The sequence below is a fragment of the Cylas formicarius genome, unplaced genomic scaffold, assembly GCF_029955315.1.
Source record: "Cylas formicarius isolate icCylForm1 unplaced genomic scaffold, icCylForm1.1 PGA_scaffold_8__14_contigs__length_24414737, whole genome shotgun sequence".
NCBI classification, from domain to species: Eukaryota; Metazoa; Arthropoda; class Insecta; order Coleoptera; family Brentidae; genus Cylas; species Cylas formicarius.
The window spans coordinates 20707081-20727157 of NW_026844361.1; the positions used below are offsets into that span (position 1 = coordinate 20707081).

Here is a 20077-nt window from a genome sequence, read left to right on the forward strand (position 1 = left end):
TGTGTCACGTGATGGGTTGAGTGGTTGCGAGAGGATTGAGGTGGAGGGAAGGTTAAGGGAGGGGGTAAGAGTTGTGGCAGGGGTTGAGGGTTGAGAGAGCGGATGAGTAGGTGGGTGGTTGGTGCTAAGAAGGTGGAATCGAATGGCCTTGAACGGGGACCAGTTTCAGTTTCCGCTAATATGATATTTTCTTATGGAAATTTACATGTAAAAACGGTTGAACTTGCTTTTAAACTGTCATTATTTGGAGATATACCACGCTAATTTCGCATAACCGAACTACAATCATCCCATCTATCAAAAAATTCATTATGTAGCTGTGTCATTTCTGTTTATGTCACCCTACATTTATTGACGTAACAGAAGCCGAATATACCAAATGTCCTCTATGTATTATTTCCCGCGGCAGCGTACGCGTGTCACGGTAGCTGGGAGGAAGATGGCGTGTCTTACGTTATAACGACGCCGGTGTCTAGGAAACAGCCCGAGTCTCTGCGCTTCTGCTTCATCTATACGCTGTCAAATCAGCCGCAGCAGTCGGTGATAGAGGGCGGGCTCGGCAAGGGCGAGGGTCCACCCCTGTTGCGACTATCCAAGGTCACAGAGAGCTGTCACAGGCACGTCAAGCCCGGTATCACGGGCAGCTGGGCCTTCAATTTTACGAGCAACGGTATGGCGATAAAGTTTCCTTCTTCAGTGCAAGCGACGTTGCCGTTTTATTCGTTTCCAGGTACGTGCGATCAAAGCGACAACGTCAACGCCGGCCACGTGCTCTTGCCTGCCGCTCTAATGGTCGCGCTCTCAATCGGCACCGCGTTGGTCGTGAGATGATGAAAAAAGGCCGCCCTGCACACCCTGAGCGAGTATTAAGCGTGTTTTTTTTTATAGCGGAAAGGTGGTGTACCGAAGAAGATATGGAGAAAGACACCATTTAATTATTATTATATCGGCATTCGGGATACTGCAAAACATTCCAAAGGCTGACGAGACCGTAGATATTGCGATTACGTAAATTCGAGTATAATCAACCATCAACCAAACTCTATATATGCGTAAGGATTGCCTCATATTTTTCGTTATTAGCGGCATATGAACGACCAGATCGTTGTTTTCCGTCAATTTCCGGCGCGCAGATACGCGTCAACAGTCCAAGTTTGGGATTCAAAACGGATTTGCCATACAGTATGTATATCCCACTTAAGAACCGTACATACTGGTGAAATCGTTGTTTATGGTTCGATTTTGATATTTTTGTTGTTGTTGTTTTGCTTATTGCTTCAACTTAAGTCTTTGATAACGGTTTGATGTTGATAACTTTCTTATCTTTCCTTTTACATCAACCCGAAGCCATGGATAACTGCGACCAATTTTTGATGTCAAATACCGAGAAGGGCTATTGGAGATTTTTTTAAGTGTCAACGAATTCTTATTCAGGGCTACATAAAACTTAACTATACCAATTTCCATAAAGTTCGCTTAAGCATTACTCGTGTAGAACGCTTGTTTTTGCTTTTTTACTAAATATATCTTACCAAAGAGAAATGAAACTGTTGTTTCGTATAGCATCGACTAAAAACTCACACAGTTTTTTGGAGCGCAAAATCTAGAAGTACTTTTATAGATTTTTTCAAATTGAAAATGACAACAGATTCGTGTTCAGGAATACCTAAAAGTAACTAGACCAATGGCCAAAGTTTTTAATGTTTTAAAAAAACAATATTCAAATATAAATTAGCCAGTGAATTTTACTGTCGAATATTCCGTTCTCCATGGCACACTTGGTTTTTTTTAAGTCTGTTTAATTTATATCTAATCCTCTCTAATCATATTTAATTTTAAGGAAATCGTTAGTGTCTTTCAGTGAAATATATCTAACAAAAAAGAATTATCCAAAATTAGTATACTTAGGTAGCCTTAATAGCCCTTCTCGATATTTGTTATCAAAAATTAGTCCCAGTTAGCCATGAGTTCAGCATGCGTTTTTGAAAAAAAGAATTATCAATATGAAACCGTAATCAACGATTTTACAACGATATTTCAAACCCCCTGTATTGAAACATTATAAAAATTGGTATAGTTGGGTTCTAAGTACCCCTGAATAAGAATTCGTTGCCTATTTATTCCTTTACAAATCCATAATAGTACTTCTCTCTTCTCTCTTTTTTGTTAAATAGTCTCAGTTGGTCGTGAGTTGAAGCAATTACAAAACAAGATTTTCGTGTATATTTCATAGACCTATCCAACAAAAAAACATATTAAAATCGAACCATAAACAAAGATAACAAGGGTGTATAATTCTTAAGTGGGACACACTGTATATAAGATTGTTTCAGTTTTTTTGTAATATCTAATTATCGGATACTATTTAACGGAGTTCGTGATTATTTATCAGTGGCGTACTATTCAGCTATTGCTGCGGACATATTAAAATTGTAAATGAAACGAGTTAAGAGTACTTTAATGAATACCAAAATGTAACAATTAATTAATTAAATGTCCGAATATCGGTATCCTGAATTTCAGAGGGAAACATGCAAATTTTTTTAAGTTTATAGGTTATATTTTCGTTTTCCATAAAATACTCCCAATACCTATAAAGTTATAATTGCATAGTGCAATATTGATAAATTAAATAGTTTCCAATAATTAAAATTAATTAATAAATCCGGTATTTAACATTGCTAAATTGTTATAAAGGTATTCCGAAGTGAAAACCATATAAAGGACCGTAAAACCAGTCTGCAGAGCTCTACCAATCAACATAGCCTCGTTTATATAACCTGGTTAAATATAAGAAATGTTCCGTGGTCTGAAATTGACGCAAAGTTATAAATATGTCGCTACTCCATTTTACGCGGGCAGATATAGTTAGAATGTAACGAATTGGCCTAAAACGCGGTCTCTGGCAGAATGTCGTGCAATATATCCGCGTTTTTTAGACACTAATATTAGTCAATTTTTTAAATGTTTAATAAAGGTAATTTTATCATTGGGACGGCGGGCGCGGTCGGCGGACATTTTGAGCTATTTGTGATCGATACAATTGTTGGCTTTTTAATATTATCGTAATTTTAATAATAAAAAAAAATTATATATAATTTATTTTGAAATGGGTATATATACGTTTAGTCGGTTAAGTGTAAAACGTGACGCCGCGAACTTCGGTGGAAATTGGGCAAATAGTTGTGCCGTTAATTGAGGTTATCGGTGACCAAGGATCCTAACCTCATTTGGTTGCGTAATTATTGGTCAGCGTCCCAGAGATGTCGCGTAAAAACGTAAGTAGTTTAAAAGCACTCCCGTCGACGCGTACAATAATTAATGCAAACGCCGAGCTTTACTATACAACGAAAAACGACCTGTCTATCGATTCTTGCCGAATGCAAATTGTCTGTGTTTTATAAGATGCCCTTCCCGATGGCCGAGTGCGTTTAAAGTATTTTCGTGAATTATTTTTCATTTGTGGCGGTTCCCGCGGTTGGCTCGGGACGAGACGATGCCAGGAATGTCACAAACGGTAGCCATCTCGCGCCGACCTAACCTCAAAGGGATTTAAACCTCCCCGCCCGTTTTCGATGGAATAACTAGGAACAGGTACTGTGATTTCGAGTAGTCACAACGTAGAAAGAGACGGTCGCTGAAAGATACTATATTTGTAGAAATTCGCGTCTGAGTTAAACGACACTACGTACAAAGGCTTGGTGATGCTTTCGAGTCGGCTATGGCGAAAGTATTAGTCGGTTCATGGCGACGCAAAAGCCATCCACCGAGTCGCCGAGTATACCAAACGCAAACAATTATTGAACTAAATATGGGTAAATTAGTGCGAAACAAAAAGGCCGTGTAGACTTTTTTTGTAAATAAAAAGAAAACAAAATGGTAGCCAGATTAGTCACTATAATAATGTTGACGGACGACGATGAGAATTTGGAGAGAGGGCCGGATATAATATATTGTTCTTTATCTTAGTGTTACCGCGATATTTTTTTATGTATTTAAACTGGAAGGAACGATGAGTTTTTCACAGGCAATGTACCGTATGTACTATAATGTTTATAATTCTTAGCCCTTTTGACAGGAGGTGTTTGTATATTGACACTATCGACGGGGGAACCCCGGGCAGCACCCGGGGGGACTTCTTCAGAGACCAAGGTCTGCGCACTTAGAATACCCGATCGATATGTTAGAGTTTAGTTCCCCTCCCCCCACACATTTCTTTTTTTGTATATTACCTGTATATATGTGTTATATATAAATGTTTCCGATTATATAAGAACTTTTCCGTTTTTTTGTAACATATAAATGTATAAAAGACTGTGAGCGAAACGTTTAACTTTAATTTTTTTTATCGTTAGTCTATAGTTGTGGCGAAAACCTAAAAAAAACGCGGCCACTTTGTCATTTTTCGTTTCGCAATATTTAGTTTAAGGTTAGGTTGATTTGACGTTCCTGTCGGGGCGGCGGTCCCGCGTTTCGTTCCGTTTATTTATTATTACCCGGTTTTTGCAGCTATAACGTCTCGAGCTTTGTCGTGGTGATTTTTCCCTCTAAATATTTTTCGCAAAACTCTCAGAATAATAGTGTGTCCAACCATTTTGCTTCTCGATATATAAGGGTTACGATTATTATATTTTGACTATGAAAAATAAAAGGTGAAAAAATTGCGTCTTTTTGTTTACCCTAACCACAGCTAGTCAAATTGAGACATTAGGTCTACCGGTAGACATATGCACTTGGCTTATGCTGCAAGTGGAAATAATGCTTAACAAACTCAAGATTTGTTTTAATGACTATATTTAGCAAATAAGCAATTTGATGGCGAGGGTATTTAAGCGTTAAGTAACAAAATAAAATACGCTAGGAACAAAAGTACGCAACCAAATTGTTCTGTCATCAAAATTAACCAACGTGAAGTGATCTTATGGAAAATCACTATTGGAGTTGCCTAGAATTAATGCTGATGAGTCACTACTAGATGCGCAACGTAAAAAATACTAAGTCTTCAAAATCTTCATATGAATTTTAAAGCTGTATTCAGCGTATGTGGCGTAAATCACAGATTTGTAGTGGTGCATGAGAAGTACTGTGTAATTAATTCCTCTTGGCCGCCATTCTAATTGTGTAGATCAACAAAAATTTAATGAAATCTCTAGATGGAATACAAAAAAGACCAGTCCGCAAATTTTTAGTCAACCTTCATTGACCCTAAGTAGTTACTGTTTTATTGTTTGTATCATACAGCTATTCGACAATATAATGAAACTAGCCGCACTTTGCACCACTAAGCAGCGATCTTCCTCACTGAACTCTTTTCCCCAAAACATTAATCGTGATATGGCCTTATTTTGCGAAAATGTACACATAAAGCGGCACATCTAAACTGGAACCTGTCGCTCTGACAAACTGTCCACGGCCATGTTGATCGTTGAAAACAAGATTTAAAATAATCGCGCATGCGCATATTAACTGTCCTATCAATATTTTTTTCTACTCCCGTCTGTAAAATACTTAAATTGCCCACCGATCTAGCGTGCGGGAAGGGGCACTTTACCACGTCAGTTTCGTTTCCCGTAAATCCGAGACACTTCGGACAATCGGATGTTTTCGGAGATATTTCCCACGCTTTGAATTTTGACGTTTGTCAATTCTGACGGTTATGTCAGTGAATGTATTCGTGTTGTTTTGCGAAAATGTACCCAAAAACTAACGGTCGTAGAAAAATTATAGTATGCAACACGTTTGGTAAACTTTTTAACTCACTCGTTTATTAAAAACTCTCTCCGCTCGTGTCAATAAACTCGTGAGTCAAATGCCGTTTACCGCACTTGTTGCATAACATACTAATTTTCATCATCGCTTCTATGTAATACATACATACATATACGGTTTTTACTGCACAACATAGTAAACGGAAATAGCTGGTTCTAATATCTTTACCAATGTAATTAAGAATAAAATTAATAGCCCTTTAAAAACTGCGAGAATTAAAATGACTCATTTTGTGCTACAAAATAAATTACCTTACTTTAATCTTCAGAAACTTGGAAAATGCAATACCAATTATTTGCTAGTATGCTGTGTACGTAAACTGCAGGATTACTAAAACTAAAAAACTAAAAGTTTGGAGCTGTTGATTATTTTGGCATAGTAGATTACCAAATATGCATTATGCATATACAAAATTCCAGTCGGTAAATTTCTTATCTCAGGGACTCCCTGGAAATATCCATAGATAATAAATTGGTTAGTTATGAAAATAGAGTTATGCATACAGAAATTATTAGTTGTTAACGGAGTTGGTAGGTATGTTTTGCGTATGATCAAGTCTTTTCGTCTGGCGCACTATTATTTCCCAATTTTACCCTTGAATAATCAAAACCAATTTTTTTAAACAACATTTTTATTAGCAAAACATTTCATTACATAACAATGGCTTACATTATTCGAGTTATCTGCGAAAAAAATGGCACTTTAATAGGTTATAAAAAAAAGAACACTTATGCAGTCTTCTCGAGGGGGCCCTGTAAGCCAAAAACGAATAATACTAACGAAGTTTGAGTAAAGTTGCAACAGGTTTTATTCATCCTAAAATTTGTTTTAAAGTCGACGTAAAGGAGATATCGAGAGGGGACAAACGAACTACTCGGGCATGGTAACGTGACAATTGTGCTAGTATAAACGATGAAAGAAATTAAATTAGGTCATTTAACGCTTAACCAATCGACACAAATTCAGTTACAGTAATCTTCTCGAGTAGCGGCTACATACTCGTCCACCAAGTCCTGCACCACCTCCCTACTTGAATCCAACTCGTCTAGATTTTCCTTAAACATCTCTTCTTTGCGGAACTGGTCCAAGAAGGCCTCCCGTTTCCTCAGCTTGTCATACTGTGTCAAGGCGCGCTCAAATAGCTGAAACACGTCATTTAAAGAATGCAATGAAGGCCTAAATGTATGACTATAAGTGGCCAAATACAACCACATGTTTAGACAGATATACATTATGCATTTTCCTTCTTAAAGACCAGATTTCTGTTTTAAATTATTAAATCTGGCAGCTTAAGCTGCAATCACCTTATGCCATCAACAAAAGAAAAGAGAATAATGAATGTCAATTTGAACGCCAAGCTGTGTCTTTGCTTATGTTTTATCATTGGAGTGTCTCTTACCGAACATATGTTTGTGTGATTGGCCAACATGAGACCCGACACCCTGTGAGCAGTCGACACGTACGGTGATTTCCTCGACAGGGCCACTTGAATACTCGCCGGCCCCCAAGGTATAAACTGGGCAAGTTTACGTTCCCGGATACGCTGAAGTGACTTGTGGACCTGCGTGGGGTCCACTTCTCCCTGTATAATGTTCAAAATCGATATGAAACAATGCTGGGAGCTGCGGTCCTGCGCTGTCGACACCATCATGTTCTTTGGCTGCAAGAGTCTCCTCATCACGTCCAGCACCGTAGTTTTCCTCACGCTAACCTCGTCAGTATCGGTCGAAAGGGGAGTGTAGCCCGTCATGAGAAAGTGAAGACGTGGTGTGGGAATTAATGGGGCCAAAAGACCCATGAGGTCGTTGTTCATGTATGACGGGTAACGGAGCGTCGTCGTTGACACGGACATTATTGTACTGACGAGGCTATTGATTTGGGTGAACGTGGGGTTTTGTATTTTGAGACGATCGGCGGCGATGCGATTCAGGGCCGTGTTATCGAGCACCACCACAGAATCGGCCGATTTCGTTAGCCGTTTAAGCGTCAACAACGAGTTGTAAGGCTGCACGACCACATCACTGCAAAACTTACGCATAGAAGACACCAAAGTAAGTCACCATGCTTACCTTATCTCGTCTAAGTTGGGAAACACGCTATAAGTCTGCACTAACTTTTTTGGAAACCTATCAGATAGTTTCTCTAATATATTTGAGCCCATACCGGACCCCGTGCCTCCGGCTATCGAATGGCAGAGTACGAAACCTTCCAAACTGTCGCTACCGTCGGCCTCGCGATCTATAATGTCGAAAATCTCCTCGTTCAACCTTTCGCCCTGCGAGTAGCCCGAGGCCCAATTATTGCCCGCACCACCTCCGTTTTTTGACAAAAACACGTTCTCCTGATTATACAACTTGGAATAAGGGGAGTTGAGAATCGTGTTAATCACCCTGGGCTCGAGATCCAACAAAACTGCCCGCGGAATATAGTGTTCGTCGTCGGCCTGGTAAAAAAAGACATCCTTCCTGTCGATACCTTCGGTGGCAAAATCTTCAAGAATTCCCTCGGGATTGATACCGTGCTCGGTGCAAAGCCGCTTCCAAAACTCAAAGCCGACTAAAAACAAAGCACATCAAAGCCTAACCTAAAACGCGTCAATTACCGCTTACTTTGATTGCCGCATTGACCTAACTGCAACGTAATCATTTCGCACGGCATGTTAACTGCGTTTAAAGCTCAAGAACAGTCACATATACTACAATTTAAAGGATTTACTAAGATAAACGAATTTATTTGAAACCGCTGACAGTTGTGGGCGATTTAAACTGCGCAGCGGTGATCTCATTGGTCCTAATTGGACGCACGGTGTTCATGTGACCTACCGGACAAACGAACTAATCGCCATCACGAGTTTAATTGCACCTACCGGACTAATGAACTACTGGTGCAGCGCGTATTTCAATCTGAAGTTATAGCAACTGTCGCCGATTGTTTTGTCAATAACCCGCGAAAATGTCGTCGAGTGTGAGAGAAAATCGCGACAAGAAAGAGTATAATGCACTGGACGAAATCTGCAAGGGACCACGGTAATAACAATTAACTCGAAATGCGCGAAATGACGCGTCTTTCATTTTACAGTATGACGAAAGAATTTATAAGGAAACAATGCAAGGAGCAGAAGTTGTACCAAACGCCCCACTTGAACGACGTGCTATACTTGCATTTTAAGGGGTTCTCGTATATCGAAAACTTGGAAGAGTACACAGGTTTAAAATGCCTATGGCTCGAAAATAACGGCATAAGAGAAATAAGCGGTTTGGACCAGCAAACGGAACTGCGAAGCCTATTTCTTCACTATAATTTAATTAAACGGATCGAGAATTTAGAAAAATGTAGCCTGTTGGACACATTAAATCTGTCCTACAATCAAGTGAGGAAAATTGAAAATTTAGGTGCTTTTATTAAATGCGGTCGTTGCACGGTAACCGTACGAGGTCATTTGCAGATTGCATCAAAACTTTGCACACCCTGAATTTGTCGCACAACTATGTCGAATCGTATGACGATTTCGTCCATCTCGAGAAGTTGTCAGAACTATCTGTACTGGATCTTGCCAATAATCACATAGCTGACCCTTTGATAGTTCAAGTGTTGGGCAGGATGGCCGATTTGAGGGTTGTCAACCTAATGGGCAATCCGGTTATCAGGAAAATTCCGGCTTACAGGAAAACGACGATACTTGCTTGCGTAATATGTATACCATAACACACATATAACACGATATATACTTTACCAACATTTTCAATACTCAAATGCCAATGAGTTTTTTTTGCAGAAAAACCTACAATATTTAGACGACCGGCCAGTTTTTCCCAAGGAACGCGCCTGCGCAGAAGCTTGGTAAGATTTGTTCGTTTTTAAACACATGCGCGCAGTGTTGACATGTCGCGCAGTCTGTTGAGAAAACGTATCAATTTAATACATTATCAGTCTATTACACTATACAGTAAAACAATGGGGACTCACAGCATAGTGTTGCATATAACAGTTTTAAGTCACGCCAGGAATGAAAGTTGTTAATTAATATTTAAAATATGCAAATTAATGCGTTAGATAATAAAGGCGACTTTTCTATCATTGACAAAAATATGTCCATATTTGCTAACTTCTAAATCTCATATTAAGTGATTCCTGAGAATTTGAGAGAGATGTCGCCTTAAGTTTTATTTTAATTGGAAAAATGTCGAGCAGGGAACGCGGCGGATTGACAGAAGAAAGGGCGGAGCGGCAACGTTGGGTGGACAGGGAGCGTGCAAAAATTATGGAGAGCGTGCGCGGTATTTTTGACAGACGACAGTTGGTTGCCAAAATGATGTCGCCCAAAATTTTTTATTGTTAGGTTTAACGAGGATTAGGAACGCGAATTTGGCAGCCAGGCGACAAGACTCGTCGAAATCGGATAGTGGCTTTTGCACCTCGATGGCGGACTCGGAGAGCGACGAGGAAGTCATAGATTCCTGCGAAGAAAACAGCGACGTTTCGTCACAATCCTTCGAAGAAAACAGTGATGTTGCGGAAGAATTAAACGGATATGAGTACTTCTTACCGGTATTTTCAGATGGTGATTCGACAAATCAGTTAGTACGACTGCTCGAGGACGACTTCGATCAGCAGCCTTGCAGTAGCGGCCTGAATGTTTGTCAGGCGCAGACAAATGTTCGGGATGTGAAGAATTTTGGTAGATCGAAAATATTAATCGAAGAAATTGATTCGGTTGAAGAACTATTACCGACGCGAAACGGAAAAGATGGCTTGGTTGAAGCCGTTGAAGCTGAGCAACCAACTGTAGGCGTCTTGGAAGAAACGAGAAATGGACCATTAGTGGCAGACAAGAATCCCCAGAATTTAGTGAAGAAGAACGTCGATGAAGAAGCTACGTCGTGTATAGCGGCAGAAGAACTTAATAATGAATGTGTTTGTCAACATTTAAAGAATAATATTCTAGCTCAAGATGTTGAAGGTACCGAACAAAATTCGCTTAAATATGTCGAAGAAATGAATCCTCACGACTTAGGAAGTAAAATCGACAACCTCCTTGAAGATATTGAAGAACCTGTAGGTAAAGGGACTGAAGAAATGAATTATCATTTAGAGAAGAATTTCGTTGAATATATTGAGTTCGCTCATATGGAGGAGCAAGACATTAATCCTCAACGTGTAGAGAAGAAAACCGACAACCTGCATGAAGATATAGCATTGACGGACTCTCTAACGGTGAAGAAAATGGATAACCTACAAGAAAAAGTCGTTGAAGCTAATGAAGAGACAATAAGGCACATTAAAGGAATAAGTAATGAAGAAAGTCGAAACGAAGAAGAAGAAATTGTACGATACTTAAAAGCGGCGTCTTCGAAAATGCGAAACCGCTTTCGCCGCCCCCGGACTTCGTTGACTATCCAACGCAACCTCACCGACACGGAGAGCGACTACAGTGACGAGTGCGAAGAAGAGTGCGCCCTCTACGAGACGCTTGACGCCCTGGAGGCGCCCTACTGCGAAGCCGTCGACGAAATGGGCGAAGGGGATTTCGCGGTGGATGCGAAAACTAGGGAGGACGTTGAAAGGGAACTGCCGAGACCAGACGATTTGACGCTCGAAGAAGCCGTCGAGGACAGAAGTTACAGGGAGCTTTTGACGTGGGATATAAAGGCCCCCAAGGAAAACTTGATAATTTTGAAACCTATCGAAAGGCGAGCGGCTCCTGACGGAAAAGAAGAAGATTCGTCGTTTCGCCCCATCGAAAAAGAAGAAGAGGTCGAGTTTGAGGTTAAGTTTGGCGTTGTTGACACGAATGAAACCGAAAAGGTTGATTTAATCGGGGAACACGAGGGCGTGGACAACGCTTTGAAGGTGCGCGACGCGATTTCGAAAATAAGGGCCGGCATGGCCGAATTTCAAAAGCAGTTCGACGAGTTTAGCGAGCGAGTCGGCGAGAACACGGAGAGGAGGGTCGACGGCAAAGTGGTAAAAGAGATTACCGATGAATACTTGAAGAAGAACTTCGAAGACATGGGAATGTACCTTTCTGACGATGAAGATTACGATTGGTTAGACATGGAAACCACTGACGCAAATAAAACCGAGGAGAGTGACGAAGTCGATAATGACGACGCAGTCGTTAACATCAGAGCTATGTGTTCGCTGGAAATGCAGATGGCGAAGAAAAAGTTTGAAAATTAGTATGTCAGTAGTGTTCCGAAATAAAGAAATGTTGAGAGCAGCTTTGTTTTGATATTTATTTTTGATGTTTATTGATAAGACTACTGCCCAACGAAATTTTAATTGTATCACAGGCGCGATCTGTTACAGCGACCTCGAACTAGGGATGTTCCGATACCACTAAAGTATCGATACCTACTCATTTGGATAGTACTCAAATCTTTTTTCGATACTACTCAAATAAATACTCTTAAAGTATCGATACTTACTCATATCGATACTTTTAGAACTTTATTTTATTTTTTTTAAGGAAACTAAAAATGAACGTTGAAGGACAATAATTAAAACAAAATTAAGAAGGAAAAGAAAACTTTTATTATAAAGGTTTGCGTGACGTTAAGCACGTACTGTAAACAATAAACTCCATGATAACATTGGAATAAGAAGCCGATGATTACAATTAATAAAATTATTCGTAAGCAATCTCTTTATGTTTGACAATTTATGTTGGTTGACAATGAAAAAAAATGAAGGGCGGACGTCTTTCACGCTTTTGGCTCGGGCTCGGTCGAGTGAAGTCGGATGAGTCCGGCTTGGCTGGCGCGAGACAACGCGTCACCATAGATCAGAAAGAGATTGTCTGATGCGTTCGGTTTTTTTTAACGGTGAGGCTGATTCGATTTGATACCAAGTACTTTTGTTTCGATACCGCAAGATTGATTCGATGCTATAAATACTTGGTATCGAATCAAAAGTATCGAGTACCTACTCGTATTTAGTAGTATCGGAATATCCCTACCTCGAACTAACGCCATTTAATTTTCTATATTGCCTCGCGATGTCCGCTGTTCAAGAGATGGTCATAGAAGATAGACGGCACAAAACTGAACGTTTGCCTTTTCATGCAACCATACACTTCAAAAGCGCATTTCAATTTGAGCGCAAACGATTACAACGTGTAGGCACCACAGGACGTACTGGGTTAAAGTCGTAATGAAAACAAATTTTTTTACCACCAAATAAAAACTAACCTAAAAAATGTTGATTGAAACTGACGTAGTTTTTTATTCTCTGCACGCATACGGCATGAGCAAGATTATAATCAGTTTGTGATGATTTGTGGTATACATTTTACACAACGATATATCGTCTCTCGACATTATGAACCGTCACAACAATAGGTAATAAATAAATTATTCATTATTAATTATTAGAGATTTACGACGGTAATTGCAGTTTCGATTTGGGCGAGACTGGGTCGTTTTACGCGATTCGCGATCAATCTTTTTGAGTATGGCTTTAAAATCGGATTCCTTAATTCGGTCCTTCTTTTCGACGACTACGTTCCACGGTTTCAAGTTTCTGTGCGCAGAGCGCTTGCACTGGACCGAAAGATTATTCTGGGTCGTGTGCTGCGCGTTTAGTTGGTTCGCTTCCGTCGTACTTATGAATTCTGCGTGGTACTCGTTTCAAAACAACGCGATCAGTTTCGTCGTCGAGACGAACTATCTCGACTGGGACACGGAGTTCCCTTCGGTATCGGTCTGCGAAACCGACAATCAGAAACGTATGACCGAGTTTACCGACAAGTAGGTATAGCATAATGTTGTCTTATCTAGGACAACAAATATCCTCCACTTTTGCCATAATTTTGACCACGCTATATAATTAACTTCATCAAATTTAATATCTCGCTTTTAACCAATGAAACTGCGGCATTAAACTGACCAATATTTTTGTCTATGGCTGCATTCAACAACCAACATGGCCGCTGACAGATCTCCAATAAATTATGCCTAAATCTCCTTAAATGTTCTGGGAAAACGAATTAAGTGTGCGGAAATGACTGGAAAAAATGGCTCAAGATATAGGTTCAGTGGTTACCGCATGATAATCCCAAATAAACTCTAATTGTCTCACAGGTTTATTAGTTGCGTCTCCAAAAACAAAATCTCTCACAAACTCATATTTGTAATGAAAAAATAACTAAAATAGGCATTTCCTTTTAGCATGTAGACTGCGCTGCAAGTAGCACTCCAAAATAATAACATTAAACTGTATTTCTTAACTCACTTATTAGCACTCTGCGGTTACGGTCATAGTCCTCATCTTGGTTCGAATAAGATTACATAAAATCGTCTTTTTTTTATTCTATTTGGGGTGCTCAGATTCAATAACAGCTTGTATGGCATCGAGAGCACAGTATATTATGGACTATCTATAGATTATTCGGTGATCCCCACGACTACAACCTCGACGAAGTCGTCAAGGAGGCGGCGTTTTTTAAAGGCTTGTTTTTCTTTACGTTGGAAATATGCGGGCCCAATTCCCCACCCGATCCGAACTGTTTTAAGAGGACCTTAAGCGACTATGCGAATGAGGTATTATCGGTCTTTGCTTAATCGAAGCGCGATAGTTTCCAATACCGCAAAATTTCAGTTGAAGAGTTCCTGCAATGAATTGTTCAACAGGTGCGCGTGGAACGACGTCGAATTCGACTGCTGCCTCTATTTTAAGGAATTGCGAACGGATCTGGGCTACTGTTACGTGATTAACAATTTGCAGACGAAGTAATGCGATTTAACGTTTTTTTTGCGGTTTTGCGTCACTTGCTAGTTATTTTAGAGACCGCAACGGCTACAGAATGGTGTCCAATAAAAAGTCAGGCCCTGGAACGCTCCGGTTGGAGATCAATGGCTCCACCAACGTAAGGTTTTAGAAAAAAAAGCCTTTATTCTTCACTCTTTTACTGGCGAGCCATCTGCGAGGATATACTCGAAAGAGAGAGTCATTGTAGTTTTTATTTGATTACATAGACGACGCGAGCTTTAAAATCGTATTAATCGTTTATGTTTTAACTTTTTTTGGGTTTTTCCTAAAAATAGAAGATCTTATTTGTTTAGGTCTATGTTTTGGGAGAGCAAGAAATTCCGTCTCTGCTGACGTCTCCCGTCGACACGATTCAAGCTTCTCCGAATACACGTCTTCGCCGTTATTTCACTGTAAAAGATATCGAAAATCAACCGGAAGTGAGTAGAAGCGCTCAAACAGATTTTTTTCTTCCCCTAGGTAAAAAAGATTTCAATTTACCATCACAGATTGTTAGTTTTGATCAACTTAAAAGCTTATTATGCATAAAGTTAACCTTTTTAAAATGTTTTGCTTTGAAAAACTTTGTCTCTTATTGTTACTCTTTTCTTTAAAGTGCAGTGTTACCAGAAATATATCTCTTCTTAAGAGAAAACGTTAAGAATTTTTGGAAGTTTGTTAACAGTAAAAAGGAGAGAAACTTTATTCCATCGGTTGTGCACTTTGGCGACGTGACCTGTTCTGTGGGTGAGGATATTATCCATTTATTTTGTATAGTGACGGGGACTACGTCTCATGTATGTCCCGATGGCCTCCCATTCAGCTTCACAATTTTTAAAAACGGGAACTTTTCCAACTTATTGGAAATCAAGCTTCATTGCCTCTATCCTAAAATCCGGCGATAACTCGCAAGTCAACAATTATAGGCCCATCAGTATCCTGAGCTGTATTCCTAAAGTTTAGTCTGCTACTATTTATCTGCTGACCTGAAAGGTTGCTCGCTCCACTGAGCTAAACTTGCTTTCATTTACAATTTTCTGCTGGAATCATTGGATTAGGGGTCTAACTTTCATGCTATTCACACAGACTTTTCAAAGGCATTTGATCTTGTAAATCAGGAAAACTTTTGGATTGGTTAACGTCGTACCTTACTGAAAGAGCGCAGATTGTGAGCGTCCCAATCCACCGAAATTAAAGTGCCTTCTGGTGTTCCGCAAGGATCACACCTGCGACCACTACTCTTCAATGTCTATGTGAATAATATTGTCTCATGTTTTCATCGCGCATTTTTTTTATTGTTTGCTGACGACCTAACATTCTATATGAGAATCCAGAATACTGATGACTGTATAAAACTCAAATCCGATTTAGATCACCTATCGCTATGGTGCGATTTGAATGAAATTGAAGTAAATATTAATAAATGCCAACTAATGATCTTATACGTATTATACGTATAACATAAAAGGGTCACCGTTATTGCAGGCCTCCGGAATAAGGGATCTTGGAGTGTTACTCGATATTAAATTGACTTACACAAACCATGTTTCATTTATTGTGTCCAAATCACTTCAGATTTTGGGCTTTATTAAGCGTTGTACAGTGGACTTCAGAGTGTTCCGTCTCTCAGATTACTGTTCTGCTCCCTCATGCGCCCACACCTGGATTATTGTTCCTGTGTGTGGTCACCTTCGTATAACGTCCATAGAAGCAGCATAGATCCCTGCGGTATATAGCATTTAAGGAGCACCAAGGACTTGAGAACGTCGATTACTCGGAACTGGAAATCTCGCCCCAAGTTACAACTCTTCAGATTCGTCGCCTGCATAGGGATCTCACCTTTTTTTATAATCTACTGCACTCAAATTCTCATAGACCTGAGCTGTTATGTAAGATTGGGCTTCCAACCAAATTTTGTCACATTAGGGTTAGATTTTTATATATCTATTTCATTCGGTTTTATTTTGTTTTTTACTAGTTTGTTTATGTGAATCTTATTTTATATTAGGCGGTTGGCCCATTGATAAATTAATAAATAAAATTCAACTTTCAAATTACAAATACAACACAAACCACAAAATCCTACAATATCACTGTGTACAAACTACAACCTCACAATCAATTTTTCTTTTTTTATTTTACTGTGGCACTTTGAGATGGTGTTTCCTAATAGGGTGCCACTTACACATACAATGCTGAAAGAGACAGAACAAAAAGCTGAAAAGTAGTTATTGGCCGAATGGTATGCACAAACTATAACCTTACATTCAATTATTTCTTCTATTGCGGTATCACCTACAAATACAATTTAATATGGTGAAAAAAAACGGAACAAAGAGCAACAACAGGTATTTAAGTAAATAGTTCAAAAAAATTGTCTATGACAGGTAAAAGATTTGAGCATACGCCAGAGGAAGTGCCGGTTCCCCGACGAAAATTACCTCGAAGTGGTACCGTACTATAGTTACAGCGGGTGCCTGTTGCAGTGCAAGAAAACCGCCCAGATGGAGAAATGCGGCTGCGCGCACCATCTCGTGCCGAACACACGTATGACGTGCCGAAGTCTGACGTCACGACTGTGTATTGAATTCTCTATGTTGTAGCTATCGAGAAACGGTGCAACATCACGGGCTTGAGTTGCTTGAACGAGCATTACAGGGAAGTAACGGTGCTGAAACCCGCGTGGTCCGACAGGGTCGGACTCGTATGCGAGTGTTTGCCCAGCTGTACCGAAATCCAACTAAATGTGGTCCGTGATTACAAAGAAAGGTTCGAAGGCTTAAATAAATCAACTGTGACGTAATCTATTATGTCATAATCAAAGTAAAGTTGTAATAAGTCCTTATTATCGTAATAGATGGCCCCATCTGAAAAGCATGTGTAATCTTTTATAAGTTTGTTTGTCTATGTGTACAAATTGCTCCTATTCTTGGGTAATTATTTTTTATATAACCTATAACATATGAGTTGAGCAGTTTTACGTTTTATTATGTTATAACATATATTGTATAGAATCATAACACATTTATTAAAAAAAATTTAGAATATCAAATGTTAATTTCTAGGGAACATTGAGTTGACATTTAACTGAAACGAAAAAATGATCAACCCTTATTTTTATTTTATTTCTGCGCGCTAATTGTTTTAATTTTTTCGGGGGTAACACGTTTAACTTAGAATTTCCAATTTGTTCAATCCAAATGTTAAATTCCTGCAAAGCTTCAAAAAAATCTTCCATATTTTCAGGGAGTGGTGTATATTAACGACAACCAGTAGACATTTAAGAAATGGAAGCGACATTTTACATATTGCTTGATATAAAACTGCTGGTAAATTTCAAAAAACTCTCTTGTGTTCTCTCCTGTAAAATTTTATAATTTGATATTAAATCATAAAAATAGTGACGCAATGTTCACAACATATTTCTGATAATATCAGCACCCATCAATAACTATGGGATTCTGTACTTCAGAAAAACCGAGCAATGCACCAAACAATTCCATGTTTTTTAAAAATAAATATTTAATAAATATTTCCAAAAATATCTAATTACATACATAAACTGTAACAGTGGAATCTAAACATTTAAGTCAGCTTATCAGATGACACTTTAAAAAAGACCAAAATGCAAAAAAAAACGTTAAGAGTGGGTAACGTTCAAAATGAAATGACGTGATGGTGACGCAAGACAGTTTTAAGTCATTTATTGCGACAAGCGGTTGTAGTACAAACTACTCTAAATTTGTTCTCTAATTTAACATGTTCTTTATCTATGCGCACAATGCAAAGTAAAATCTTTATAACCTCACTTTTTTATTCTTTTTGCATTTTTTAAATTCACTGTGACGAATTATATCCAAGAGAGTAAATAGAGCGGGACCTCGCGTAGTCTTGACATTATTACAAGTTATCGAAGTTATTGAAAACAAGTCACTAACGTGTTTTATACATATAGCCACTACACTACATATGGCCACTGACAAATCGTCAATTATTTTGGATGCGGCAGTGTTTTGTCAAAATATCCCCAGATCTCGTTAAATGTTTTCGAAAGACGAATTAAGTGTGTGGAAATAGCTGTTTGCAAAGAAAATGATGTACAGTGCAAGGTAGTGCTGAATTGTAGATGCATGGGCGGAAAATCACTAATCACATTCTCTACGAAAATATCAATGCCGCCTGTGGCGCATCAATTTTTATCCAAGTAAGGCCGCTTACCAATCTAAGCTAATAGCTATATGGTTTAATTTATAAATTTTTCTATTACAACAAGCCTAACTTGACTTTCAGCATTGCCGAAGACTACGCGGTGGTCGAATTGGCTCTCGAAAGGTTGCCAACCGAACGCTACAAGCGCAACGTTGTGATGGGCCTTCTTGATCTAGTGGGTACGACAAACCATATTAATAACAATCATAATAATAATTGAAATTCATCGCTTTTTACTTGACGTTTTTGTCATCGCTTCGGCTGGATAGGCAGGTTGCACCTTAAGGAGGGTCCGCAAGGACATATTTTCCATATTTAGCAAAGATCAAAAGATGTTTGGCAACACTGCTTGCTACCTTTTTTTCTATATCGTTTATTATTTTGAATGGAGTGCAACAAAGAGCAGTTATACAAACCACATGAGCTGTGTATAACATGTATAGAGACCGTATAGTGTTATGGGATACTCCCATAGTCCGTTATTTACAGTGAAGCAAAAAAGGTGACGATGAAATTGATAAAAAAAAATATTTTGTCAAAAAAAAACTACAAACAAATACAAAACAGAAGCAATATACAATAAAACCTATTTTGAAATTTACTTCCCTCTCAGTTAATCTAAAAAAAAAACTCCTCGAAGGAGTATATTGCTTTACTCAATAATAATTTTTTTACTAACTTTTTAAATTTTCTTCCATTGGTAGTAGGTCTCGTAAGTGGTTATAAATTTTAATGGGCACTCCATGCTGTAGAACAAGCAATTTATTAGGTGATCTGGTAATATTAACTGTGAAGTGATGTTAAAAAAAAATTTCTTACATAAGTAGGACAATGCAAAACATATCACAATAAGTTATCTTTAGCTTTTTGAAAAGGTCTCAACAGGAAAAGCTTATTAGGATTATTTTTTGGGCAATCATATGTGCACACTCACTGTCATCCCAAGTGGCAATACCATATGGTAGTGTGGAGCTAAGGTGTGCAAAATTTTAAGCCCAGGAATTTTACTACTTTAGTCTGCCGAATAAAACTCCTGTCTGAAGTTGCAAAAAAGCGGCCCCAGGACGCTGGCACCTGTGGTACAACTCTTGTAGGTTTCCACGGGCCCAATGACCCTCCTTAGGAGTAACAGTTCCCACTAAGGGCTGCCCGATGTGGTGTACCTCATTTTTTTTTACTTGCAGTATCAATGGGGAGCGCCGCAGCGTTGTTTTTAGGCGCCAGCCTACTGAGTTTCGTCGAATTGCTATACTATCTTTTGATAAGAGCGATGACAGACTACTTCAGACGGTAGAAAGCCCATAGATGCACCGAATTTCCACATTTTGCACGTGTGACGCATGCATATAAA

At 39.0% G+C, this 20077-nt stretch overlaps 4 protein-coding genes across 5 annotated transcripts in view; 3 read left to right on the top strand and 1 right to left on the bottom strand.

The window, feature by feature from the left end:
• LOC132706308 (uncharacterized) overlaps nt 1-4674 on the top strand; it is a 393594-nt gene extending 388920 nt beyond the window's left edge. The window contains exons 12-13 of one of the 2 annotated variants that reach the window (XM_060677575.1): nt 410-670; nt 731-4674. In XM_060677575.1, the coding sequence (XP_060533558.1) occupies nt 410-670; nt 731-831 (362 nt within the window). In that variant the 3' untranslated portion in view covers nt 832-4674. Of the gene's footprint in view, nt 1-409 lie in introns of both variants that reach the window. The other variant, XM_060677574.1, reaches the window with a different exon arrangement.
• A 1748-nt stretch (nt 4675-6422) lies between these two features.
• LOC132706355 (tubulin gamma-1 chain-like) lies at nt 6423-8561 on the bottom strand. The gene is made up of 4 exons (XM_060677639.1): nt 8379-8561; nt 7839-8325; nt 7169-7790; nt 6423-6911 (listed from the first exon to the last, which is right to left on the bottom strand). Exons 1-4 carry the CDS (start codon nt 8425-8427, stop codon nt 6732-6734), a joined length of 1338 nt encoding a protein of 445 aa, XP_060533622.1. The 5' UTR covers nt 8428-8561; the 3' UTR covers nt 6423-6731.
• Nucleotides 8562-8571: 10 nt separating this feature from the next.
• Nucleotides 8572-12022, top strand: LOC132706353 (dynein axonemal assembly factor 1 homolog). The gene is made up of 7 exons (XM_060677638.1): nt 8572-8795; nt 8848-9161; nt 9215-9456; nt 9545-9609; nt 9961-10046; nt 10109-10273; nt 10328-12022. The coding sequence occupies exons 1-7, from the start codon at nt 8722-8724 to the stop codon at nt 11947-11949; spliced, it is 2568 nt and encodes an 855-aa protein (XP_060533621.1). The 5' UTR covers nt 8572-8721; the 3' UTR covers nt 11950-12022.
• A 302-nt stretch (nt 12023-12324) lies between these two features.
• On the top strand, nt 12325-20068 carry LOC132706558 (sodium channel protein Nach-like). The gene is made up of 9 exons (XM_060677940.1): nt 12325-13517; nt 14153-14309; nt 14368-14498; nt 14554-14635; nt 14832-14957; nt 16905-17064; nt 17121-17286; nt 18808-18905; nt 19911-20068. Exons 1-9 carry the CDS (start codon nt 13222-13224, stop codon nt 20018-20020), a joined length of 1326 nt encoding a protein of 441 aa, XP_060533923.1. The 5' UTR covers nt 12325-13221; the 3' UTR covers nt 20021-20068.
• The last annotated feature ends 9 nt before the right edge of the window (nt 20069-20077 follow it).